This window comes from Triturus cristatus, chromosome 12 (genome assembly GCF_964204655.1).
Source record: "Triturus cristatus chromosome 12, aTriCri1.1, whole genome shotgun sequence".
Taxonomy (NCBI): Eukaryota; Metazoa; Chordata; class Amphibia; order Caudata; family Salamandridae; genus Triturus; species Triturus cristatus.
In genome coordinates this window covers 575,044,612-575,071,992 of record NC_140595.1, presented here as the reverse complement: position 1 = coordinate 575,071,992, position 27,381 = coordinate 575,044,612, and the positions used below count along the sequence as shown (strand labels likewise).

Genomic DNA, 27,381 nt, shown 5'->3' with positions numbered 1-27,381 from the left:
TTTGTAAAACCGAAGTTATGAATTTAAAAAGTTTAAGGTTCAGAATAGTGCCTGTAAGATCAACATGCCAACTGGTGCCCTTCTTCTGGAAGGTGGGAGAAGATTCTGGAGAGGGTTTTTCGAAGTTCATGACATTTTCTGACTCCCCTGCTCTGTCTCCAAACTGGTGTAGTAACAATGCAGGGTCGTTAGGCACTTTTTGTGAAGGCAAAGCACAGGCTATTCAGGTGTAAGTGGGGCTTTGCTAATGTCTGCCCCCATTCTACAAGCAGATGGCCCACTGAGGCACATCTTATCCCTCTATTGTGTGACTGTCTGGGATGGATTCACAAAGTCTAATTGTTAGCTACACCTAGTCATGCGACCCAAGACAAGCTGCAGGCACAAAGCGTTAAGGGTAGGAAAATGCCAACTTTCTAAAAGAGTGAAATAAAGCTACGTCTGTGAGGACTTTGCCTCCTGGTGCACTACACTATGGCACTCGAGTAACTCAATTAACTATGTACCACATTATATAGTCATTGATGCTTATTTTTGTTGTAGATTACCCCTGACGAAGGGCGGAGTAGATCGCCTGAAATGCATTGGGAACTGTATATTGCAACAAGAAGCTCACATCGAGAATTTCTGTCATTCATGACTTGAAGCATTTTTTGATTTGGATGGACTAATAACAAGCTCAATTAAAGAAGAATTTTTTGGGGCAAATTACTATTGTACATATTTTCTTGTATCATGTTTTCTGGTATCATATGTTACATTTATTTGACTTCTAATGGAGTAATGTTCATGAATAAGATTTGCAATTACTGATTAGTTTGATAAGATTGTGCACTCTTACTCGAGTGCCATAGTGTAGTGCACCAGAAGGCGAAGTCTTCACAGACGTAGCTTTATTCACTTTTCCAGTAGTGCACGCCAAATAAATATACTTTGAAAACTTCATTTAGCACTAGAATACAGCTTGGTTTAATTGAGTGCATAGCCAGCTGTCTTTCACCACTAGTAACTTTCTAAAAGAGACATTTTCAGAAATGTAATAAAAACCCAACGTTATCATTAAAGAGGATTTATCATTACAATTTCATAGGTACCAAACATGACATATATACCTCTTCTTAATTAGATAAATGTAATAAAGGAGCCCCAATGTTATCCTATGGGAGGGGTAGGCCTCACGGTAGTGAACAATGAAGTTGGATGTTTTCACTATCAGGACATGTAAAACATGAAAGTACATGCCCAAACTTTTAATTACACACTACCCTCCCATATGGCCTACCTAGGGCCTACCTTATGGTTGACGTATATGTAATAAATGGGGAGTTTAATGCTTGGCAAGGGGTTTAAATGTCAAGTTGACATGTCAGTGTCACTCTGCATTAAGACTTAAATGGCAGGCCTGGACAAGGTGCTACTTAAGTGTGTGGTACAATAAGTGTTGCAGGCCCACTAGTAGCATTTAAGTTATGGGCCTGGGCATGTGGTATACTACTCTACAAGGGACGTATACTTAAATTAAATATGCCAATTAGGTATATGGCAATCAAACCAGGTTTAAGGGAGTGAGCACAAACACTTTAGCACTGGTTAGCAGTGGTGAAGTGTACAGAGTCCTAAGGCCAAGAAAAGCAAAAATCCCTGAAAACTGGAGGTAAGTTGACAAAACATTTGGGGGAAGACCACCCTAAGGCTGACAGTTCTAGCAGCACGGTGTCTAGTATTTATAAGTAGGGTATGTAGAAATATAATATTAACCTGCTTTTACAGTGGCTAGCACTCAAGCTATTTTAATTGTAGGAAGGCAGGCGTGTCCATAGAGAAGCACTGGGAAATAATGTCAAAAATTAGTTCTGCTATCTCAGGGTAGGGACCAGCCAGGGACATGATTCAACAACTCTGTTTTATATTTATCAAAAGTCCAATTTAATAGTGAAGTAAAATTTTTGATAAACATTACAAATGTATAAATATTAAGGAAACATACTTTTCAAAAATATATCTTTTCCCGGCCTGAAGCTCCAAAAGGTTTATTTACATGACCAATGCTTGGGTGTGGGATTTTTTTTTCCTCTGACAGGATGACCATTTGGGTTGTGCCCCGAACTGAATTTACTTGAAAAGGGACTCCTTTGTCACAGGCAGATATCAGAAGACACCTAGGTAGGCCCCTTCCTTTTTTCCACCAGTCAGACAGGCATTAATCCCACTGGGAGGGGAGCTGCACCCACATCTGGTTTTAAATGACCACAGAAAAGGGGCTTCTCATTATTCTGGTCACACTTATGGATGGGCACCCAGGCTCTACACAAGAGAAAAGGATTTCACCATCTTGGAAGTGAGGAGCACTGTGGTATTTTTTGCAGTAGTGCACACAAGAACGTTTGTGAACAAAAGTGGGTAGTATTATGCCTGAGAACCTTTACCCCATTGGTTAGGGAGTGGCCAGGAGTTATCCCCACCAAAAGCAAGTACCAGACATAAATGTGGCATCTCCTGGCACCCTCTTCAGAACACTTTATGGACCTGATGGGGAGCAGAAGATGACTGGAACTGCTGTCTGCTAACAGATATGTGCCCTGAAGTGGTGAGCCTGCTCACTCCTGTACCCAAGACAAAGAGGGAGACTCCAATGGTAATAATGGCTCACCTCCTGTTCAAGCTTCGGGGGTACAATACACTGCAAGAGGCTTCTGCAACTGCCCAGCTGACCAGCTACAAGTGGACCTGCCCTTGATCCTACTGCTGGTCACTGCTAAAGTGCATTTTGACTCCCAAGTGCAGTACCTTTGGTCCTTGAACCCTTGACTGTGTCTGGCTGGACTTCTTCTACCACCCATTAAATCCTGGGGCAGAAAAACGTTTTTCATCTCAAGACTTCCAGAGGACTATGAGAAACCTTCCAAGCCGATCCTACTGATATGTTTTGAGATCAGGCTGAAGACTCAGGTATCTCCAGCTTAGAGCTTCTCCACAGAAGCAAATGTGACTCAGTGAGACTTCATGGAGAATGTATCAGGCCTCATGGAGCCATCTTTAGCAGCATTGCCCTGCTGATGGATTTTACAATCCGAAAAAGTGACTAAGTGTGAATGTAGAAGTCTCAATGGGGTGAAGGTGCCAAAAGTATCCAGCCAGTGAGAGACCTTCTCTGGGTGTGAAATTTAAATTTCTTCTCAGAGCTATCTCACCAAAAACCAACAGCTTTACTGGGACCGTGTCCAACAGTTATCTGATCTTGTGCAACCCTCCTTGGCTACAGCCTGCTATCTTGGCCTGCTGAAGATTTTGGATTTCCATTTTTGAGACTAAGTACCAAAGTAAAACATCTGAGAGGGTTTAACCTGGTTTTGGTATCCGCCCAGCGTTCCATAGCTGTCAGCCTCAAATCATGCTTGGGGTCCTGATCTACTGTGACCAGGGGACAGAGGTTGGAGCATAATGTCTGTTGCCGTTATTTTTATTTAAAACATTTAAAAATCAAGGGCCATATGTAGGTAAATTACATTTACCGATTCTTAAATACCGAATTTTACCGATTCGGTATTTATGAATCGGTAAATGTAATGTAGGTAAAAAAATACCGAATCGGTAAGTGTCGGTATTTTAGAGTCGGTATTTACCGATTCGGTAATGGCAACTGGCTTCCCATTCATTCCTATGGGCCTGGAGGCCCATGGGAATGAATGGGAAGCCAGTTGCCATTACCGAATCGGTAAATACCGAATCGGTAATGGGGGAGGCAGTATCATGGGTGGCAGGGTGTCACATTGACACCCTGTTGCACCCCTGAATCCTCCATGTGTGCACATGTGGCACACATACATGCCCTAAGGGCATGTATTTCTGCCACATTGCACACTTCACTGTGCACAAAAATGCATTTTTACACCTATTCGTCATTTACCACCAACTTTTAGTTGGTGGTAAATAACGAATCCCCACACCCACGACACACTCCCCCTACATCTCATTTCTGGATTCGGTATTTACCGAATCGGTAAAATTACCGATTCGGTAATTTTACCGATTCGGTAAATTACCGAAACCAGAAATGATCCCCCTACATAGCAAAAGCCTAAATACCGGTCGGTAACGGTATATTTACCGAAAATCGGCCGTTACCGACCGGTATTAGGCTACCTACATGAGGCCCCAAATCTCTGGTTCCATTTGTTGGATTTTTTTAGTTTGGTGTCATTTTATTTATTAGAATTTACTCTAGTTTTCTAATTTGATTTGGTTTTATTATGTTGTGTTTTGACTTTATTATTGTGTTGATGCTGCATAAATTCTTTACACATTGCCCTATTATAAGCCTGTCTGCCATGTGCATAGGTACTGGGAGTTGAGCCCATGTCTTTTAGTGACCTAGAGGGATCAGCCTTACAAGGATTTATATTTTAACTTAAAGTGGGTAGTCAGCTTCCCTAACTACCCAATTATTTACAGTCCCCCATACAATATCTGTATTTTTTCCACAGCCTGACAGAAAGTGTGGGGCAGATGCAGTTCATAGTAGGTGAAATAAAAACCTTAGGAAGAGATATTGATACAAGTGTTTGGTTTGGTGTCAGGAGGGGATATTTTTGAAACATACATATTTGACTCAGACAGGAGAGTCAAGAAAGCTGGATATGGCACTCGTGAAGAACTGGACTCACAGTTTCAAGGTAAACAACTAGATTCATAGTTTCAAGGCTTACTTTCTCCGTTAGTCTAGGGCAGACTCTGAGAAAGACAAATGAGCCAGGTGTCTCTCTTAAATGCAATTTGCTTTGAGCGTGGAAATTGCATAGTCTGTTAGAATGATCACTTCTGCAGGAAAGGATTGTGTCATTTATTAATAGAGCATATTTTGGAAGGAATTCAAAATACATACTGCTGGCCGATAGTGCTGAATTACAATTTTGTGATGAATCTCAAAATAACAATGGTGTAATGTACTTATTCTTTCATATGAGTGCTGTAGTGAGTTTGTGCCATGCTCTACAATTAACAGTTGCATTATTTGATGCCAGTCTGCTTATTTTACAGATCATCCTTTTGGATGAAGCCACAGCATCCATTGATTCAGAAACAGATAATCTGATCCAATTGACAATCCGGGAGGCGTTCAAGGACTGCACAGTGTTAACCATTGCTCATCGCATAAACACTGTTCTGGAGTGTGACCGCATCCTGGTCATGGACAATGGACAGGTCAGCTGTACACAGAACATAAAATATTTAAACTTTTCTATCACTAGGGGGATGCATCGGAAACCAACATCTTGGTGAATGGGTCCGTTCTTTCAATATTTTGATATCCCCTCCTTACCTTATCCTTTCTGAGAGGCAGTGCGATGATGAAATTTGAAATTTCGGGTAATAAGTAAACTGCCCTAATTGCACTGAGGTAGTGTTTGAAGCAAGTAAGTCTGAAACCTCTAGGCGCTGAGTGCTTTGCAGGATTCTACTGCTTTGAAAAGTTTGACAAAACAAGATTGGAATTTTGCAGCTCACATTTCCAAAGAAATTGGCTAAAAAGCCACAGGTTTTATCTGCAGTTATAAATAGGTATATCTTGAGATGATCCAATACTCTTGAAGTGATCCAATACTCTATGGTCTGCTAAGGAAACTTAACCTCTTCAGGGGATGTTCTAATGCTTATCTTTCCAAGAAAATATTGTAATCATTTGCGTAAATATAATATCTCTGTATCGATTCAATGTAGGTTACTAGCAGTATAATACGCCACAGATTTTGCAGGCTCAGCAAACAGACAGAACATTTGGATAACACCAAAGTATCAGGACTCAGACAACAATAGTGCTGATAATGTCATTAAATCAGTCATAAAGTCATAAAATAATAGTGATAGCTCCGCCTAGTCTTAAGAAAAGAACATCTACAGCTGTCAGAATGATTAATTACCTAAAACTTTGGAACTGCAGCGATTTGTTCCTTATTTGGCAGCTTGTAATTAGCTGAAAATGCACACCATTCCCTTCAAGTGCAAGCTTTGCTCATTTGGTTTATAAAGATCTTTCCCTAAACACCGGATTACCATTTTATTAAAAACTCCAAACAGTAAAATACACAGCACAAACACAAAATCCAAAACATAAGCAACTAATTTCATTGAAGATGCATAAATCAGAGGAAACATATTTTTAAGATCGGATGGACTTTGATCCCTGAGGGTCAAATCACGAGCCTGGCGGTCATTGTCTGCCAGACTCACGGTGGCTCATTGGTGGCGGTCCTGCAGCTGCCGTATTATGAAGCGGCCATTTGGACAGCCACCGCTGTGCCAGGAAATTGCCGTTCCCTGGTGGTGGTGCAGCGGACAGGGATATACAATATGCAAGGTGGGACCACCACAGTCCGCTGAGCATATTATGAGTTGCCCCACTGCAAGCCTTTTCATGTTGGTGAGCCTGGCAAGAAAAGGCTGGCGACTGGGAAACAAAGGAAGCCCTACATGGCCCCCACCGCCATGGGGATGCATTCAGGGGGTACAACGTGCTCCCCCCGTTTGAATGCACCCCAAGTTCCAGCACAGCATCGACTTCACAGTCCATGATGTGCTGGAACTGCTTTTGCGTTCCCATTGCAGTGCCCATTTTTAGGGCACCATCATGGCGAAGCAAAGGAAAAGCCCACCAGACAGGAGTTGAACTCATAATCTTGTGAGTGGATTATGCACAGCTTTGGCTGTGCTGTGCTGGCAAAAAGCCAGATCAGCATCACCAAAGTTGTAATAAGACCCTGATTGTTTACCATTTGGAAAGGTACTTGGTCAGTTCCGTTATAGACCCTTGCAAAAAGTAATTAGGCTTTGGACTGTGATCTTGAGATTTTACATTTAGATCTGATTGTTTCTTCATATATTCATGTCATTTATTTGATAAGTGTAAACACAATAGGGTAATCCAGTCTTCCCACAAGAGATGGGTAAATAGCATGTATAGCAAAACACACAGTTGATGAAAATGTCTTTATTAAATTATTAGCTATTTTTATGGTCGATCAATGAGATTCAGACTCTAATAATGCCATTAAATAAAAATAATTTAGTATGAAAGAAACCTAAATCAAAACAGGTACTCTTGTGTTTAAGTTGAGGTATGTATAATACTGTTTTTGGTGGAATAAATACAACATCGAAGGCAGACAGCTGTACAATTATTCAAATTTCACATTAATATCCATTATATAGTTGCAGTCAGCTACAATATATGTCTAGGACCATGTCAGTAGGGATACAGAAACTAGAGCCCCAAACCTATTGATTAATTCTTGAAAAAAGGTGGCTTAGTTTAGTGTAAAAAACCCAACCTGTCTAATTACAGAGACTTAAAATAGAGATGAAATACATTGTGCGTAAATCATAGAGACGTATGTGGAGTAAAGAAGTTTCATCCATCTAAGAGCAATACTTTGTAAAATTCCCATTGTAATATCCATTGTACTCTAACAATAGGATTTTTTTTTACATCAATTACAATTTTTTAACTGTTGTTTTTTTTTACTTGACCTGTCAAAATCCAAATTTGCAACAATGTTTGTGTCAGGTGTAATGTCATGATCTAGGATACCTCCATCTTGTCACTGAGTAGCGTGTTTGTCAATAATGTGAATCAACTTACTCACTAAATATTGTGTATCAGAATATAACAAGAATACTGGATAATGCAGGGAATACACATCCATAGATTTATATTTAGTTAAAACTTCGACAATGATCATCCACTTTAAAGATGCTGATCCTTTCCATAATCTCCCTAAAGTGCTAAGAAGGATGGGCGTTAGTATTGCCCATAGTTATTTATATATTACATTAGTTTCTACCCACCTCTGTTGCTTTGACTTTATTTAAGTGTTTGATTTCTGCCTGGACTGCCATTGTTTTAAATTGTCCTGCAAGGGACTATGAACAATCCAAGGGAAAACATACTAGCAAAGCTCACATAGTGACATAGGGCCCTTGCTGCATTGTTTTCTTTTCTGAAAATGGTGAATAATAGGAAAATAGAACGGTGATGGGTGGAATAGCCTTTGGACACGGCTTGTGGCTAAATTCTAGACCACATTTTCACCCACCATGCTACTCCAATCAAAGGCCAAATTAATACAAATCAGCCCTGTTCCTGCTTCACTAGGAACCATCCATCCCAAACTGCCAAAGCTGCCTTCAAACAGTTTTCGCCTACTTAGGCACTTTGAGCACAGGACCCACATATGGGTGTACATGCCGCATATAAGGCATCACTGAGAAAAACAATAATTAGTTTTTAATCAACAAAACATTTAATTGGGATTTGATATGGGGAAGCCTCTTATCTCCAACTTAGTTGTTGTTCTTCTGTATTTGTAAGGGCTTTACACTTTTCATCAATTTTCTCCAAAAAATATGGTTGTCAGAAATGGTTGTGAATGGGATTGGTCATCCTGAGGTGCAAAAATGATTAACTCCCACCTTTCTCCCACTGATGGCCAGGTCTGAACCTGAAGCCTTCTAATGCTTGTATCCACAGTAGTCGGAAGTCCTTGAGTCCTTCAGTGAGTCCTATTTTTTCAACAGGGGCAGTGGGGAGTCTTCTTTCCTCCAGTATTTCTCCTGTGTTCTACTATGCGCATGAGCAAGGTGACCTCATAGCAGTAAATTACTTATGAATGTCATCCATAGGCACATAGCTTGGCACAAGATCTGTAGACTTTGCAAAAACGGTTCAACAGTACCTCAGTGTTGCTGCCATCATCTTTGCTGTACTCTGATGCCCTTCCGGACCTCAAGTCCATTTAGTGTTGGCTCTTCATGGACCAGCATGTCCTTCTGCTCCTCTAAGGCCAAAGTTATCTCCTTCAATGCTTACACTTCCTATTTCATCCATGCAACCAAGATGGTAGCTGACTTCTCATTTTTTCAAGAGCATCAGCTTCCCTTTTCTCCTCAGCTAACAGAGTAGCATTTTCTCCTCAGCAGCAAGGGCTACCCTTTTCTCCTCTAGCTATAGTTTACATGTCTCCAGCTCTGATGGGGATCAAACAACCAGAGAACACACTGCCCTAGTCCTGGATCACACAGGCAAAGCTACTCCTTGGAAAGAATCTTCAACTTTCCCTGGTGCTTCTTCAACTTCACCATCATTCTTCTCGGAGGGGATATGACCTTGCTTGGCCTCTTCCCAGGCCCTGAAGGGTTTTTTTGTAATCAGACTTGTTGGACTTATGGCTCATAAAAAGCCCCCTCTCCTTGCACTGGGCCTTCATCAGAAACAAATGTAAATCTAGACAGGTTAAACAGATACACTTCTATGTTCCCAAAGAAACAAATCTAAAGGCTAAAATGTGATCAAAAATAATAAATGCGACTGTCAGAAAATGGCCGTCTCTGAAGGTTCACCCCAAACTTTTTGCCTTCCTCCTCCCCATTTTCTGACCTCGTTGTTGTTGGCCTTATGACTCTGACCACTTTACCACTGTTAACCAGTGCTAAAAAGCATGTGCTCTCTTCCCTTAACACGGTGACATTGGTGTATACATGATTGGCATATTTAATTTACTTATAGGCCTCTAGTAAACTTGTATATCATATACCCAGAGCCTGTGATCTAAATGCTACTAGTAGGCCTGCAGCTCTGGTTGTGCCACCCACACAAGTAGCATTCCAAACCTGTCTCAGGCCTACCATTGCATGGCCTCTGTGTGCAGTTTACTGACACTTCGACTTGGCATTTAAAACCACTTGCCAAGCCTTAAACTCACCTTTTATTACACATAAGTCACCCTTAAATTAGGTACTAGGTAGCCCTTAGGGTAGGCTGCTGTATAACTAAAAGGTGAGACATGCATTTTTAAGTTTTACAGGTCCTAGTAGTAACAAACAGCTAAATTAGTTTTTCTCTACAGTGAGGCCTACTCCTCTGGTAGGCTAGCATTGGGAATTCCTTAAAACACTTTCAAGCTTTAATTCCTGACCGGAAAGGAGTCGCTGGATCATGTTTTATATCTCTGGAATGGTAATGATAAATCCTCTTTAACAGTAAAATTGGAACCTAATAGAGAAATCTAGCCGCAAATTCCATACCCTGAAAATTCTTCCTAGGTGCCAGACTGGATCTGGAATTTCTTTACAGCAGTGTCTCTGTGCGTCAGTAGAGGGTGTTGAATGACTCCGTTGCGACGTCATCCTCTGGATGGGATGTTGACAGAGTCGATATAAGCCCTCTTCTGATGCGCTACCAGTTTTTTTCTTTTCCGTGCTTTCAACACGGCTCCCTTAGCGGTTCCTTGGGCCGTTTTATGGCCTACTTCTACATTTTTGTCAACGGAGCAGTGTGCCGTTCGACCTCTATGTCTTCAGGTTTCAAGCCTTGTGTCTCCTGTGGGTGACAACTGTTGGCCGAAGACACTCACCGAAGGCGCTGCGGGAATGTTGTATTAAACTACTAGCGGCATGGCTGTTGCAAACTTCCAAGACTTTCCGTCGACCTCGTTCTTCTCACTCCACGATCAGCTCATGGGTCCATTCTAGGAGCCATTTCCATGGACATCACTCTCCATTGATGTCCTGAGTCGATACGCGAGTCACCGTGTACCTCCCTACCTTCCCTGGAGCTGGGGCGACTCTGACCCAGATGTGAGAATATTATATTTCTCTTCATACCATCTTTGAGTCTTCACCCCCCCCCTAGAGCGCCTTTGGGCCCCAAGGAGGTGCGAAGTGCCTTGACTGTGACAACGCTGGCGGGTTTGCCCTCAGCTTCAGTTAGGTCTTCTGATACCATTGCAAATCCATTTCGGTGCAGTTCACAGCCCTTCGGGGTGCCCACCTTCGGTGCCTGTAACCAATCAGCCGACACTGACAACAATTCCAGCGGCCCTGATGGACGCCACACCACCTTCCTTTCAGTATAATTGGCTGACTGAGCTGGCTGAAGCTAGTGGCTTAGAGTTTTCCCCAACACAGGCCTCCTTCCCACCCGGGCCTTTCCTTGGAGATGAACTCTGGCTGACATGATGTGGTGTGTTTCTGTGGTTTTGGATTCAACACTTTCTTGGTGGGAATGACTATTGATCCCCTGATTTGCATCCTCCATCAGGGCCAAGCAGAGGTGGAGCAGGTGTTCCCCTATAGTAAAGCTCTATACAACATGTTGTTGGGGGCTTGGGTTAAACCATATACAGAAACCCCAATGGATTGGTCTATTTTGTACAGGCATCGTCCTGCCACCGATGATCTGGCCTGTCTTCTCCCACATCCTACACATCACAGTGTTGTGGTACAGGCTGCTTCGGCCTCCCACGATTACACCTCTCTTCTAAATGTCCCTCCTGTCAGAAATTCCAGGAGACTAGACACTTGTGGCAGGCATTGTGGTAGTCATTGACATGCCTGCTGCCTTTGGTTCTGGATCACACCCGGAAGAACTTTCCCAATATTTACAAAATGGGCAACAAGTAGCTAAATTGATCATTTGTTGTGGTATGAATACTACTGATTTAGTGGGTCAGGCCAGGGATTCTTCGGTGGTGTTACATAGAAGTGCCTGGCTACGCACCTCTGGTTTTTCGGAAGCTGTTCAAACCACCTTAATCGATATCCCTTTTAATGGTGCCCCTCTGTTCGGCGCACATGCTGACTCTGCTTTGCAGTGATTTCGTGATAGGCTGAAGCAGACTCTTAACTTCACTGTCTGCTCCCCTAGTTCTCCTATACTAGGTTTGTATGGGGGAAACCCTTTTTGATTCACATAAGAGCCATTCCAGGGCAGAGCCCATTGACTTATTATTTCAAATTCCCTTTCTGTCTATGGGTGACACCACGTGGGCTGTTCTTGCCTTCTGTAGGTACTTTTATTCTTCCTATATTGTCAATGACAGGTTATGGTTCCCATTATCTGGGACGGCTACTATTTTGTGACCCTATGTGCACCTGTTCTAACAGGCTTCTTTCTGAAGCTAGATTTCTACCTAATTCCATATTCTATAGAGGATAGTTTGCTTGCATTATGCAGATGCACTGTTGCCTTGTTCCCTGTTCTATGGGGACATCTTGTGCATGACTTATAAGCATTTTGAGATCTGTCTCTGACACTTAGTATCCCTTATAGGGGCCTCCGTTTATCTGATCCTGAAAACACAGTGCTTGCATGCTTGGGTGTGCACAAGAGCAACATAACCCCCTCCCCCACAACCATGATAAGGTAGCTAAGGCAATACAATGAGTGGCTTTGGCCTAAGACAGTGTTCCCACTTACGGCCTTTATTATAGTGTTGGCTCTTCTTATTGTTCTGCTCTCGCTATGCATTGGCAGAAAGACTTCTTGCCACTGAATTGTCAGGTTCCTTGAAAGGCTAGCTCAAAGGTGCTTGGGGTTTCAAGACCCCTCTAATGTAATAGCTCATATCTTACCACTGCAGCAAAGTTACTTGGTCCTTTGCCACCGACCTTGTTGCATTTACTCTGCTTCATCCTTGGTGAGGATGTTATTACTTATCATTTTCTGGAATACTTAGTAACATTGTTTTGCATATTCATTATTTAATTGCCTATTCAGATCACAGCCATGGAATTTAGTTACTATATTGGTTGTTTTTCAGATGTCGCCATCTCACCCACTTTTTTCTGTGTTGTGGCTCATTTTCATCTTCATTTTTTCTTCTGGAACATGTGTGTCTTTGAAATTATGGTTTCATCTGTCTGAAGATTGGTTTTCAAGTGGGATTGGGTCTCCCTTGGCATCCTACTCCTGGAGGTTCTTCTTCCTCCTCATAGATGTGATAAGGATTCTAATCCTCAAAGGCTTGTTATACCAGTTCCACCTTATTTCTGTGGATTCCTTCTGTTTGAAGGAATTGTTTCTCTCTCCCTTTCTGCTTTTGGAAGATGTGGGTCTTTTCCCTCTTTTTAGTCATGGTATACTGAAGGTTTTGCTATGTATAGATCCTGTCACCTGTAGAGACATTCTTTACTGACCTCAATCCTTGTTGTGATTGTACACACTGCCATCCATTGTTTTTGGCTTTTCAATTTCATGGGGCTTGGTCCCTTCATGAATGTGTACTCCATCTTTTATCTGATTCTTCAGTCAGGTTTTGCTCTGCCATTATGTATGTCTATTGAATTTGGGTGTCTGTCGAGGCCTTCTATGTGTTGGCCTTTATTTCAACTATACCTTTTAATGGACCAGATGGTGATCTTCATTCTCTTCATAGCATGGTTTTCACACCTGCTATTTTCTTTTGATATCCTGTCAACTACCTGATGGTAGCCTCGTCAGTCAATAGCGTTATTTAAGGGGTGATTATCATTATTTTTCTGAGGTGCATGGTGCCCTCCACTCTCTCTCTCTCTCCTCTTGTACGGTATTTTGTTGCTGGGTATACCGGTTGGAACTAATATATTTATATTTATAATTTGCACCCTGTTGTTGTCTCAACTTGGTCTATTGCCAACATATGTGTGTAATTATATGTATCTTTCAATAGGTACCTCTATTCTATAGGTGTTCCTCATTCTTACACTGGTCAGAATCCCAGCTTGCCGCAGATACTGTGGTTCATTTGCCCGATGAGGAGAGTAATACTTTTAGTGTAGTCTAATATACTTGTGTGTATATATCTATAGCTATATATATAGATATATATCTATATTTATATGTGTATATGTATATATATAGATAGATACATATATAGATAATTAGATACATATAGATATATATAGATATATATATGTATGTGTGTGAGTTTGTGTAAATATGTGCTCACATATATACAGGCATATTTTGCAAGTTTAGTTGTGCTGAACTTTTTCCACAGAGCGTACATATTTGCTTTTGTAACTATGCCTTTCTTGGTGCTCTATTACGACCTTAACTTGGTTGTTGCCTATGCATTTCTTTTTCCTTTCTACTCTGAGCTATTACATTACATAATCCTGGAGGTTTACCTTCCCTTTTGGAGGGTTGTCTTGGCTGAGAGTGGTCTCTAACAAATGTTGTTGTTCTTCTTGCAATGCTTTTGTTGCAACATTGATTTTTTTTCTCTCTCTCTCACTCTCTCTCCATTGTGGATGTGCTCAGGGAATCCCATGCTCTACATGTTTCTCAGGGCAGGGTTAGCTCACACACGTGTTACTAGGACAAGGAGCTCTAACTCAGTGGTATGGGTGATTGTCCTTGGCATTTTAGACTTGTCCAGTCATGATTTGAATGCCTTCAGCAGGACTACTTAGTAATATTGTTTCTATGAAGTGTTCTCTCCAACACTTCCTTATCCCTCTGCTGTGGGTTATGAATTCCTCATGCTTTTTCACTGTCTTGCAGACTTCAGTTCCCTGCAGGCTTCCCACAGTCATTCTATTTGAGCATCTCTATTTCCTCACATATATTCTTAAGACAGCCTGGTCACTTTATCCCATTACGTACTGGCTAGTCCTAGTCAGGGATCTTTTGTGGGTGCAGTTTGCATAGCCTCCTCCAGTTGCTTGGGTATCTAATTATAAGGGAAGGGACTAGCGACTAGATGTCTCAATAAAATTAATAAGTTACTTACCTTCAGTAACGCCTTATCTGGTAGAGACAGGATCTAGCTGCGGATTCCTTACCGACCCACCTATCCTCTCTGCACTGCAAACTGCATGGCTTGTTACGTACAGGATCCCTTTCTTGGCATTCTGATGCCTTTCTTTACAATTTCATAATTGTTTGACACAAAGATGTCTCTTTTTTGGAACACTGTTTCCATACGCAGTTTCTGTAATTGGCTCCACGGTTTCTGTGCGAAAAATAATCACACAAGAAACTGGCATCAGCACCTCAGTAGAGGGCTTCTGTGGATTCCGTCAACGACACATCTGGAAGAAGACATCACTGCAGAGTCGTTGGATGCCCTCTACCGATACGCAAAGGCACTGATGTAAAAGATTTCTGGATCCAGTCTGGCACCTGAGAAGAATTCCAAGGTAAGGACTATGCGGCCAGATTCTGTCTCTACCAGATAAGGCATTACCAAAGGTAAGTAACTGGTTCTTTAACATTACTGTTTTAGAAATGGCACTTTTAGAAAGTGTCTGTCATGACAAGGTGTGATCCTATTAAGGTTGCAGTGGGTGGGATTGAGTAATACCATAATGAGAAAGAGTGTACTCCCTATACCATAAATCTCAATCTGATTCCTAACAAGATATGTTCATCAACTATATCCATGGTTGTCAATTAAGACTTCATATTCTTTATTTAAACTATACTTTTCTTTGACCAATGGGTTGCCCCACATCCCTTTTTAATATGGATCTCTGCACCAACACTTTACATGACATGTAAAACATGACATATATAAGTAGAATATTTTTGTCTGATTTGAGCAATTTTATTTCAAAATAACATCTGCAAAACCTTACTTTTTGTGCAATAAACATATATTACACAGTTATAAAAAACGAATTACATACAAATCACTTTAAACACAATGTAAACACCACATATAATCACAATGTAGTGTGAAAGTGTCCAGCATCGTAAACCATTCAAGGTTACATGTTTCTTTAACCCCTTCGCAGGTAGGCCCCCCCGCCTGTGCTAAGCCTGTTTTTGGCTATTTGGGGTAGTTTACGCTTAGGTCCCTGTAACTCTTTGACAACATAAGGTATCTACGCCAAATTTGCGTGCTTTTCTTCCAACACCATGGGGGTTTTAAAGGAACCCAGGGTTTGTTGATTGCCTTGGAGGGGACCCTGAAATTAGCCAAAATACAGCTACATTCTTTTTTTTGTTTTTAAATGGGGAAAAGGGCCACAGATGAAAGCGTCTGCTTTTTCCCCTGCAAATGGTATCAACAAAGGGGTTGTGGTGCTGAAATCACCATCTTCCCAGCTTTAAGGGACAAGCAGAATTTTGTCAGAAAACCAACATCTTTTACACAGTTTTGGCATTTTACTGGGACATAGCCTATTTTTGCTATTGTTTGTGCTTTCAACCTCCTTCCACTTAATGGGTATGAAAGCAATGATGGATCCTCAAAAGCTATACATTTCTGAAAAGTAGACAGAATTTTAAATTCAGCAAGGGGTCATTTGTTTAGATCCTTAAAGGTTTTTGTAAAGAAACTAACAGTTGAAAATAGAAAAAAATGTAAATGAGTTTAAAAAAAAAACAGCCATTTGTGCCAACATTTTCATCTGTAACTTCTACTAAGTATGATAGATGTTTGACAGCAAAATACAGTTACATCCGCTGGACCCTTTTGGTTGTGGGTGTATATATAGGACTTGTAGGTTCACCAAGAACCCGAGGAACCCAGAGGCAATAACTGAGTAGCGTCTTGCAATGGTTTTTTATTGTGTACCGTGTATATAGCAATTCATTTGGGAAAATATAAACAGGAAAGAATCGGTATGAAAAACAGCTAATTATTGCTGAAATAGGAAAGGAATATAAAGTTTAGAAACAGTAGCTCATCTCCGAAATTGGGGGTACCCATACAAGCATGTGAATTATAGGACATTTTTCAAAGTGATTTTTTTATTTACACATTGACTTACATTTGGAAGGCAGAAATGCATTAGAAGTCATTAGGTAATAACAGTTGCTTTACAATTCTGTGTTCCTCTATGTCTCCCTGTAAAAATGGTACCTCACTTGTGTGGGTAGGTGTAGTGCCCATGACAGGAAACGGCCAAAAACGCAATGTGGACACACCACATTTTCACAGTGAAAACTGACCCTTTTTTTGCAAAGTGCCTAGCTGTAGATTTTGAACCCTAGCTCTGCTGGCACCTCGGGGAACCTAGAAAACCTATATATTTTTTAAAACTAGACAGGGGACTAGGGGAATCCAGGATGGGGTGACTTGTCTGGCTCTCACCAGGTTCTGTTACCCAGAATCCCTTGCGAACCTCAAAATTTGTAAAAAAAAACAAAACATCTTCCTCACATTTCTGTGGTGAAAAGTACTGAAATCTGCATGGATCCACAAAATTCCACCCACCCGCATTCCCTAAAGTCTTCAGAGAAAAATGGTACATCGCTTGTGTGGGTAGACCTAGTGTCCGCAACAGGAAACGGCCCAAAATGCAACGTGGATACACCACATTTTCACAGTGGAAACGGAACCTTTTTTTGCAAAGTGCCTAGCTATAGATTTTGAACCCTAGCTCTACGGGCACCTAGGGAAACCCAGCAACCCTATACATTTTTTAAAACTAGACACCCTGGGGAATCCAGGATGGGGTGACCTGTCTGGCTCTTACCACGTTCGGTTACCCAGAATCCCTTGCAAACCTCAAACTTTGTAAAAAGAAATACATTTTCTTCATATTTCTGTGGTGGAAAGTTCTGGAAATCTGCGTGGATCCACAAAATTCCTCCCACTCCGTACTCCCCAAAGTCTTCCGATAACAATGGTACCTCACGTGCATGCGTAGGCCTAGCGCCCAGGACAGGAAACGGCCAAAAATGCAATGTGGACACACTACATTTTCACTGTGAAAACAGACCCTTTTTTTTACAAAGTGCCTAGCTATAGATTTTGAACCCTAGCTCTGTAGGCACCTAGGGAAACCTAGCAAACCTATACATTTTAAAAAAACTACACACCCTGGGGAATCCAGGATGGGGTGACCTGTCTGGCTCTCACCAGGTTCTGTTACCCAGAATCCCTTGCAAACCATCAAACATTATAAAATTTAAAAAAAACACATTTTCCACACATTTCTGTGGTGGAAAGTTCTGGAGTTTGCGTGGGTCGACAAAATTCCACCCAGCATGCATTCCACAAAGTCTTCCGAGAAACATTGTACCTCACTTGTGTGGGTAGGCCTCGTGCCCGTGACAGTAAACAGCCCAAAACTCAACATGGACACACCACAATTTCACAGTGAAAACAGAGCCTTATTTTGCAAAGTGCCTATCTGTAGGTTTTGAACTCTGCTCTGCCGGCACCTAGGAAAACCGTGCACACCTATACATATTTGGAAACTAGACATGAAGGGGAATCCAGGATGGAAAGTTCTGGAGTCTCCATGGATGCACAAAATTCCACCCACCCCGCATTCTCCAAAGTCTTCCGAGAAAGATGGTACCTCACCTGCATGGGTCAGTCATGTACCCACGACAGGCAAGGGCCCAAAACATTGAGGAGACATCAAAATTACCTATCACAGAAACAACCAGGTTTTGCAAGGTGGTCACCTTGGTTTTTGGCCCCAGGCTAGGCAGCGATCTTGGTAAACCAGCCAAACCCACATATTCTTGAAAACTAGACACCCTAGGGAGTCCAGCGAGGTATGTCTTGCGTGGACCCCCCAACGATTTCCTACCCAGAATCCTCTGCAAACCTGAAATTTAGGTGAAAAAATAACTTTTTTTCTCAAATTGCTGTGTGGGAAAGTTCTGGGATCTGCATGGATGCACTCATTTTTTACCACCCTGCGTTCCCCCAGGTCTCCCTATAAAAATGGTATCTCAGTCATGGATGGGTCAAGTTACCGCGACAGGCAAGGGCCCGAAACGTATTGATGAGACACCAAAATTACCTATCACAAAACAACCTAGTTTTAGAGTGTGGGGTCATCTGGGTTTTTGGCCCCGAGCTTGGCGGCCATTTTTGGAAACTACCAAACACACACATTTATGAAAACTATACACCCAGGGGAGTCCAGTGAGGTATGGCTTGCGTGGATCCCCCAACATTTTCCTACCCATAATCCCCTGCAAACCTCAGAATTAGCTGAAAAAACCACATTTTCCACATTTCTTTGTGGAATCACCGTGCCGGCACAAATGTCTTGCCCCATAGCGTTCCCCTCAGTCTCCTGAGTAAAATGATACCTCACTTGTTTGGGTGTCCAATGCAGAATTGGCTAAAAATTTATTTTTAATAAAATTTAGCGCTTAGAATTCTCGGTGCTTTACCCTGAATCCCTATGTTTTTGGCTCTTCCCAGTCACAGGCCCTTGCCCATCCCACACAAGTGAGGTATCATTTTACTTGGGAGGCTGAGGGGAAGGCTGGGTGGTAGGACATTTTTGCTGGCACAGTGATTTCACTCAAAAATATGTGGAAAATGTGTTTTTTCAGCTAGATTTGAGGTTTGCAGGGTATTCTGTGTAGAAGAACTTCAGGGTATCCATCCAAGCCATACCTCGCTGGACTCCCCCGGGTGTCTAGTTTTCAGAAATGTTTGGGTTTGATAATTTCCCAAGATGGCCGTCGAGTCCAGGGCCAAAAACTCAGGAGACCCCCTTGCAAAAACAGATTGTTTTGTGATAGGTAATTTTGATGTCTCCTCAATAATTTTTGGGCCCATGCCTGTCGTGGGTACTTGACCCACCCATGCGAGTGAGGTACCATTTTTATCAGGGGACCTGGGGGAACGCTGGGTGGTAGGAAATGTGTGGATCCATGCAGATTCCAGAACTTTCCCACACAGAAATTTGAGAAAAAAGTGTTTTTTTCATCTAAATTTGAGGTTTGCAGGAGATTCTCGGTAGAAAAAACGTTGGAGGGGCCACGTAAGCCATACCTTGCTGGACTCCCCCTTTTGTCTAGTTTTCAGAAATGTGTGGGTTTGGTAGGTTTCACTTGATGGCCACCGAGCCCGGGGCCAATCACCCAGGTGACCCCCCTGCAAAATCAGATCCTTTCAAAATAGGTAAGTTTGATGTCTCGACAATACGTTTTGGGCCCTTTCAGTGCCGCGGGTACTTGTCCCACACACACAAGTGAGGTACCATTTTTGTCAAGAGAATTGGGGAAATGCTGGGTGGTAGGAAATTTGCTGTTTCTTTCTGAAGCGTGAACATTTTGGCACAGTAAATCAAGGAAATAGTGACAGTCACATTTTGAGGTTTACAGGACATTGTGAGTAAGATAACTTGTTGGGATCCACACAAGAGGCATCACCATGTACTCCCATGGGTGCTTACTTTACAAGAATATCTAGAGTTGGTAGGTTTTTCATAGATGGAATGTACACCTTGGCAAAAAGACAAAAAAGACAAATATTACTGCACAATCATCTATTTCTCAAACACACACACATTCTGGTTGGATTTGGCATGAGGGCAAGTGATGGTTCAGTATATAAAATTTTATTAACAAGAGATTTCACAAAAATAAAATGAAATGCACTGTCAATAATTGAAAGGACAAAAAAACTGAACCAGTGACTCCCAGCTTGTGAGCTGTAAAGCTGCGTCAAGGCCCCAACCGTTTTACAGGCCATTCACACACCTTTTGTACGTGATACACACAAGACCATTCACACCACCAGGCACGGAAACAACACATTACAACATCCACAAAAAGGGACAAGGGAAACCCTACTTGAGAAAGACAGAAAAGACAAATATTAATGCACATCCATCTATTCCTCAAGCACATAACGGCTGGATTTGGCATGAGGATGAGTGATGGTTCGGTATACACAATTGTATTAACCCCTTCGCTGCCAGGCCTTTTCCCCCTCCTGTGCCAAGCCTTTTTTTGGCTATTTGGGGTAGTGCGCGATGAGGCCCCTGTAACTTTTTGACCACATAAGGTATCCACACCAAATTTGCGTCCTTTTCTTCCAACATCATGGGGATTCTAAAGGTACTCAGGGTTTGTGGATTCTCCTAGAGGGGTCACAGAAATGAGCCAAAATACAGCAAAATTTAGTTTTTTTTCGGAAAAATGGGAAAAACGGCCTGCAAATGAAAGCATCTGGGGTTTTCCCTGCAAATGTTATCAAAAAGGGTTTGTGGGGTTGAAATCACCACTTTCCCAGCTTTTCGGGGATACCGGACTTTTGTCAGAAACCCAACATTTTTTACACAGTTTTGGCATTTTTCTGGGACATAGCCTATTTTTTTCTATTTTTTGTACTTTTGACCTCCTTCCAGTTAATGGCAGAAATGGGTACAAAAGCAATAATGGATCCTGGAAAGCTATACATTTTCGAGAAGAAGACAAAATTCTGAATTCAGCAAGGGGTCATTTGTGTAGATCCATCAAGGTTTTTTTATAGAAACAAACAGTTAAATATAGGATAAATTGAAAATTAGTTGAAAAAAACAGCCTTTTGTGTCAACGTTTTCACCTGTAACTTCTCCTAAATATGACAGCTCTTTGAAAGCAATATACCGTTGCATCCGCTGGACATTACTGGTTGTGGGGATATATAGGACGTGTAGGTTCACCAAGAACCCGACGAACCCAGAGCCAAAACCTGAGCAGCAACTTGCAATGGTTTTTTATTATGTACCAGGTATATAGTAATTATTCTGTAAAAATATGTACATGGAAAAATCGGTATGAAAGACACCTATGTATTTCTAAATTGGAACAAAATATAGAGTTTAGAAACAGTAGATATTTGCACATTTCTGAAATTGGGAATACTCATACTACCATGAGAATTATCAGTCATTTTTTAGAATGACTTATTTTTCACACAATATCTTTCATTTGGAAGGCAGAAATGCATCGAAAGTCAATAGATAATAACAGTTCCTTTACAAATCTGAATTAACCTAAGTCTCCAGATAAAAATGGTACCTCACTTGTGTGGGTAGACATAGTGCCCACGACAGGAAACGGCGCAAAACGCAACGTGGTCACAACTCAATATCGCAGTGAAAATTTACCCTTTTTTTGCAAAGTGCCTAGCTCTAGTTTTTGAACCCTAGCTCTGCGGGCACCTTGGGAAACCTAGCAAACCTATACATTTTTGAAAACTAGACACCCAGGGGAATCCAGGATGGGGTGACTTGACTGCCTCCCACCAGAGTGTGTTACCCAGAATCCCTTTGCTAACCTAAAAAATTGTCAAAAAAAACAAATTTCCCCCACATTTCTGTCGTGGAAAGTTCCGGAATCTGTGTGGATCCACAAATTTCCACCCACCCCGCGTTTCCCAAAGTCTTACGAGAAAAACGGTACCTCACTTGTGTGGGTCGGCCTAGTGCCCGCGACAGGAAACAGCGCAAAACGCAACATGGTCACACCTCAATTTCGCAGTGAAAAATGACCCTTTTTTGGCAAAATGTCTAGCTGTAGTTTTTGAACCCTAGCTCTGCGGGCACCTTGGGAAACCTAGCAAACCTATACATTTTTGAAAACTAGACACCCAGGAGAATCCAGGATGGGGTGACTTGACTGCCTCCCACCAGGGTCTGTTAGCCAGAATCCCTTGCAAACCTAAAAAAGTGTCAAAAAAAACACATTTTCCCCACATTTCTGTCGTGGAAAGTTCCGGAATCTGCGTGGATCCACAAATTTCCACCCACCCCGCGTTCCCCAAAGTCTTACGAGAAAAACGGTACTTCACTTGTGTGGGTCGGCCTAGTGCCCGCGACAGGAACCGGCGCAAAACGCAACGTGGTCACACCTCAATTTCGCAGTGAAAAATGACCCTTTTTTGGCAAAATGACTAGCTGTAGTTTTTGAACCCTAGCTCTGCGGGCACCTTGGGAAACCTAGCAAACCTATACATTTTTGAAAACTAGACACCCAGGGGAATCCAGGATGGGGTGACTTGACTGCCTCCCACCAGGGTCTGTTACCCAGAATCTCTTGCAAACCTAAAACATTGTCAAAAAAAACAAATTTTCCCCACATTTCTGTCGTGGAAAGTTCCGGAATCTGCGTGGATCCACAAATTTCCACCCACCCTGCGTTGCCCAAAGTCTTACGAGAAAAACGGTACCTCACTTGTGTGGGTCGGCCTAGTGCCCGCGACAGGAAACGGCGCAAAACGCAATGTGGTCACACCTCAATTTCGTAGTGAAAAATTACCCTTTTTTGGCAAAATGACTAGCTGTAGTGTTTGAACCATAGCTCTGCGGGCACCTTGGGAAACCTAGCAAACCTATACATTTTTGAAAACTAGACACCCAGGGGAATCCAGGATGGGGTGACTTGACTGTCGCCCACCAGGGTCTGTTACCCAGAATCCCTTGCAAACCTAAAACATTGTCCAAAAAAACACATTTTCCCCACATGTCTGTCATGGAAAGTTCCGGAATCTGCGTGGATCCAAAAATTTCCACCCACCCCACGTTCCCCAAAGTCTTACGAGAAAAACGGTACCTCACTTGTGTGGGTCGGCCTAGTGCCCGCGACAGGAAACGGCGCAAAACGCAACGTGGTCACACCTCAATTTCGCAGTGAAAAATGACCCTTTTTTGGCAAAATGTCTAGCTGTAGTTTTTGAACCCTAGCTCTGCGGGCACCTTGGGAAACCTAGGAAACCTATACATTTTTAAAAACTAGACACCCAGGGGAATCCAGGATAGGGTGACTTGACTGCCTCCCACCAGGGTCTGTTACCCAGAATCCCTTGCAAACCTAAAAAATTGTCCAAAAAAACACATTTTCCCCACATTTCTGTGGTGGAAAGTTCCGGAATCTACGCGGATCCACGAATTTCCACCCACCCCGCGTCCCCCAAAGTCTTACGAGAAAAACGGTACTTCTCTTGTGTGGGTCGGCCTAGTGCCCGCGACAGGAAATGGCGCAAAACGCAACGTGGTCACACCTCAATTTCGCAGTGAAAAATGACCCTTTTTTGGCAAAATGACTAGCTGTAGTTTTTGAACCCTAGCTCTGCGGGCTTCTTGGGAAACCTAGCAAACCTATACATTTTTGAAAACTAGACACCCAGGGGAATCCAGGATGGGGTGACTTGACTGCCTCCCACCAGGGTCTGTTACCCAGAATCCCTTGCAAACCTAAAAAATTGTCAAAAAACCCGCATTTTCCCCACATTTCTGTCGTGGAAAGTTCTGGAATCTGCGTGGATCCACAAATTTCCACCCACCCCGCGTTCCCCAAAGTCTTACGAGAAAAACGGTACCTCACTTGTGTGGGTCGGCCTAGTGCCCGCGACAGGAAACGGTGCAAAACGTAGTGAGGTAACATCAAAATTGCGTATCTCAAAACCACCTGGTTTTGCGAGGGGGGTCACTTGGTTTCTTGGCCCGGTGCTCAATTTTAGCTGAAAAAATCACTTTTTGCACACATTTCGCATCACTACATTTTGGGCCCTTGCCTGTCGCTGGGAGGTGGGAAATTTGACGGAGCCCGGTGATGCCACAACTTTCCCACACAAAAATGTGTGAAAAAAGTGATTTTTTCAGCTAAAATTGAGGTTTGCAGGAGATTCTGGGTAAGGAAACGTTGGTGGATCCACGCAAGCCATACCTCCCTGGAAGCCCCCGGGTGTCTCGTTTTCAGAAATGTATGGGTTTGGTAGGTTTCCCTAGATGGCCGCCGAGCACCGGGCCAAAAACCCAGGTGACCCCCCTTGCAAAACTAGGTGTTTTTGAGATAGGCAATTTTGATGTCACCACACTACGTTTTGGGCCCTTGCCTGTCACGGGTTCTTGGGCCTCCCACACAAGTGAGGCACCATTTTTACCGGGAGATCCAGGGGAATGCTGGGAGGTGGGAAATTTGAGTGAGCCCGGTGATGCCACAACTTTCCCACACACAAATGTGTGAAAAAAGTGATTTTTTCAGCTAAAATTGAGGTTTGCAGGGGATTCTGGGTAAGGAAACGTTGGGGGATCCACGCAAGCCATACCTCCCTGGAAGCCCACGGGTGTCTAGTTTTCAGAAATGTATGGGTTTGGTAGGTTTCCCTAGATGGCCGCCGAGCACCGGGCCAAAAACCCAGGTGACCCCCCTTGCAAAACCAGGTCGTTTTGAGATAAGCAATTTTCATGTCGCCTCACTACGTTGTGGGCCCTTGCCTGTCGCGGGTACTTGGGCCTCCCACACGAGTGAGGCACCATTTTTATTGGGAGACCCGGGGGAACGCTGGGTGGTAGGAAATTTGTGTCAGCCCGGGGATGCCACAACTTTCCCACACAAACATTTGTGAAAAAGTTGATTTTTACAGCTAAATTTGAGGTTTGTAGGGCATTCTGGGTAAGGAAACGTTGGAGGATCCACGGAAGCCATACCTCCCTGGAATCCCCAGGGTGTCTAGTTTTCAGAAATGTGTGGGTTTTGTAGGTTTCCCTAGATAGCCGCCAAGCCCGGTGCCAAAAACTCATGGGACCCCCTTTGCAAAACCAGGTTGTTTTGTGATAGGTAATTTTGATGTCTCCTCAATTGGTTTTGGGCCCTTGCCTGACGCGGGCACTAGGCCTACCCACGCAAGTGAGGTACCATTTTTCTCAGAAGACTTTGGGAAACGCGGGGTGGGTGGAATTTTGTGGACCCACGCAGATTCCAGAACTTTCCACCACAGAAATGTGAGGAAAATTTGTTATTTTAGACAAATTTTTAGGTTTGCAATGGATTCTGGGTAACAGAACCTGGTGAGAGCCAGTCAAGTCACCCCATCCTGGATTCCTCTCGGTGTCTAGTTTTAAAAAATGTACAGGTTTGCTAGGTTTGCCTACGTGCCAACTGCGCTAGGGCCCAAAATTCACCGGTATGCACATTGCTAAAAAAAAGCCAGAGCCCAGTGGGCTTTCTGCCGCCCTGGGAGGGAATCAGGGAAGTGGGTTTTATCCCGATATGCCCCTAAAGGGGCAGAAAGACTGTGGCAATTTTTTGTGGGGGTGGGGGCATTGGTATGACCATTTTGGGCAGCCCCCACCCCCACGCATAAAAAAAGCCTGCGTACTCGCTGGCGCCTAGTGGGCTTTCTGCTCCCCCAGGGGGCAGATCTGGGGCCGCTGCCGCCAACAACCCTCCCAGGGGGGCGGAAAGACTGGAGTTTCTCTGGGGGTGGGGTGGGGGTATTGTCATGCCCATTTTGGGGAGCCCCTTCCCCTACACTAATAAACAAAAAAAATCCATGGTTTCTAGTGGGCATTCTGCACCCCCCAGGGGGGCCAGATTGGGGGCTACAGCTCCCATATGCCTCCTGGTGGATAGTGGGCTTTCTGCCCCTCTGGGGGGGGGGGGCAGATTGGGGGATACTGCCCCATCTGCCCCCCAGGGGGGGGCAGAAAGGCTGTAATGGTGGCGGGGGGTGGGGGCATTGGCGTGCCCGTTTCGGGCAGCCTCCACCCTAAATAAAATCCATCACCCTAAAGAAAATTGCGCTAAAAAAATCCCTGGTGTCAAGTGGGCTTTCCGCTTTCCCCCCCCCCGAAAGGGCAGATTAGGGGTCAATGCCCCATCTGCCCCCCAGGGGGGTAGAAAGGCTGTAATGATGGCAGGTGGGTGGGGGCATTGGCGTGCCCGTTTCGGGCAGCCCCCACCCTAAAAAAAACCTAAAAACTAATCCCTGGTATTTAGTGGGCTTTCTGCCCCCCTAAAGGGGCAGATTAGGGGCCAATGTAAAGGGGCAGAAAGGCTGTAGTAATTGGGGGGTGGGGTGGGGGCATGGGCCTGCCCGTTTTGGGCAGCCCCCACCTCTATTTATTTTTAATTTTTTTATTCCCTGGTGTCTAGTGGGCTTTTTGCCCCCCGGGGGGGCAGATTGGGGGCGGATGCCCCAACTGCCCCCCAGGGGGGGCAGAAAGCCTGTAATGGTGGCGGGTGGGTGGGGGCATTGGCGTGCCTGTTGCGGGCAGCCCCCACCCTAAAAAAAACCTAAAAACTAATCCCTGGTATTTAGTGGGCTTTCTGCCCCCCGAAGGGGCAGATTAGGGGCCAATGTCCCATCTGCCCCCCGGGGGGGCAGAAAGGCTGTAGTAATTGGGGGGTGGGGTGGGGGCATGGGCCTGCCCGTTTTGGGCAGCCCCCACCTCTATTTATTTTTAATTTTTTTATTCCCTGGTGTCTAGTGGGCTTTTTGCCCCCCGGGGGGGCAGATTGGGGGCCGATGCCCCATCTGCCCCCCAGGGGGGGCAGAAAGGCTGTAATGATGGCGGGTGGGTGGGGGCATTGGCGTGCTCGTTGCGAGCAGCCCCCTCCCTAAAAAAAACCTAAAAACGAATCCCTGGTATTTAGTGGGCTTTCTGCTCCCCCGAAGGGGCAGATTAGGGGCCAATGCCCCATACTGTAGTAATTCGAGGGGGGGTGGGGGCATGGGCCTGCCCGTTTTGGGCAGCCCCACCCCTATTTTTTTGTTTTTGTTCCCTGGTGTCTAGTGGGCTTTATAACCCCCCGGGGGTGCAGATTGGGGGCTAATGCCCCCATCTGCCCCCCAGGGGGGGCAAAAAGACTAAATGGCGCCAACGTCAGTTGGGGGGAGCAAAGGCCCTTGCCCAAGGGGCTGCTCCCCCCTCCCTGGTGTCTAGTGGGTGGATCCCTGCTTGGGGATCGCCCTCCTGGGGCGGGGTACCATTGGAAAGGGGAGATTCTCCCCTTTCCAACGATACCTCTCCCGTCTTTCTACGTGCTCAGGGGGCTGAGATAGCCCCCTGAGCACGTAGAAAGTGAAACTGAAATGAACCTCTTGGCTCATTTCAGTTTCACTTTCACTCTAATGAAGTCGGCGCGAC

At 43.8% G+C, this 27,381-nt stretch overlaps 1 protein-coding gene across 3 annotated transcripts in view; it reads left to right on the top strand.

The window, feature by feature from the left end:
- The window catches only part of ABCC12 (ATP binding cassette subfamily C member 12), a 907,115-nt gene that overhangs the window by 849,207 nt on the left and 30,527 nt on the right, over nucleotides 1-27,381 (top strand). For all 3 annotated transcript variants that reach the window (XM_085640128.1, XM_085640130.1, XM_085640129.1), the window contains one exon: nucleotides 5,038-5,202. In XM_085640128.1, the coding sequence (XP_085496254.1) occupies nucleotides 5,038-5,202 (165 nt within the window). The remainder of the gene's footprint in view (nucleotides 1-5,037; nucleotides 5,203-27,381) is intronic.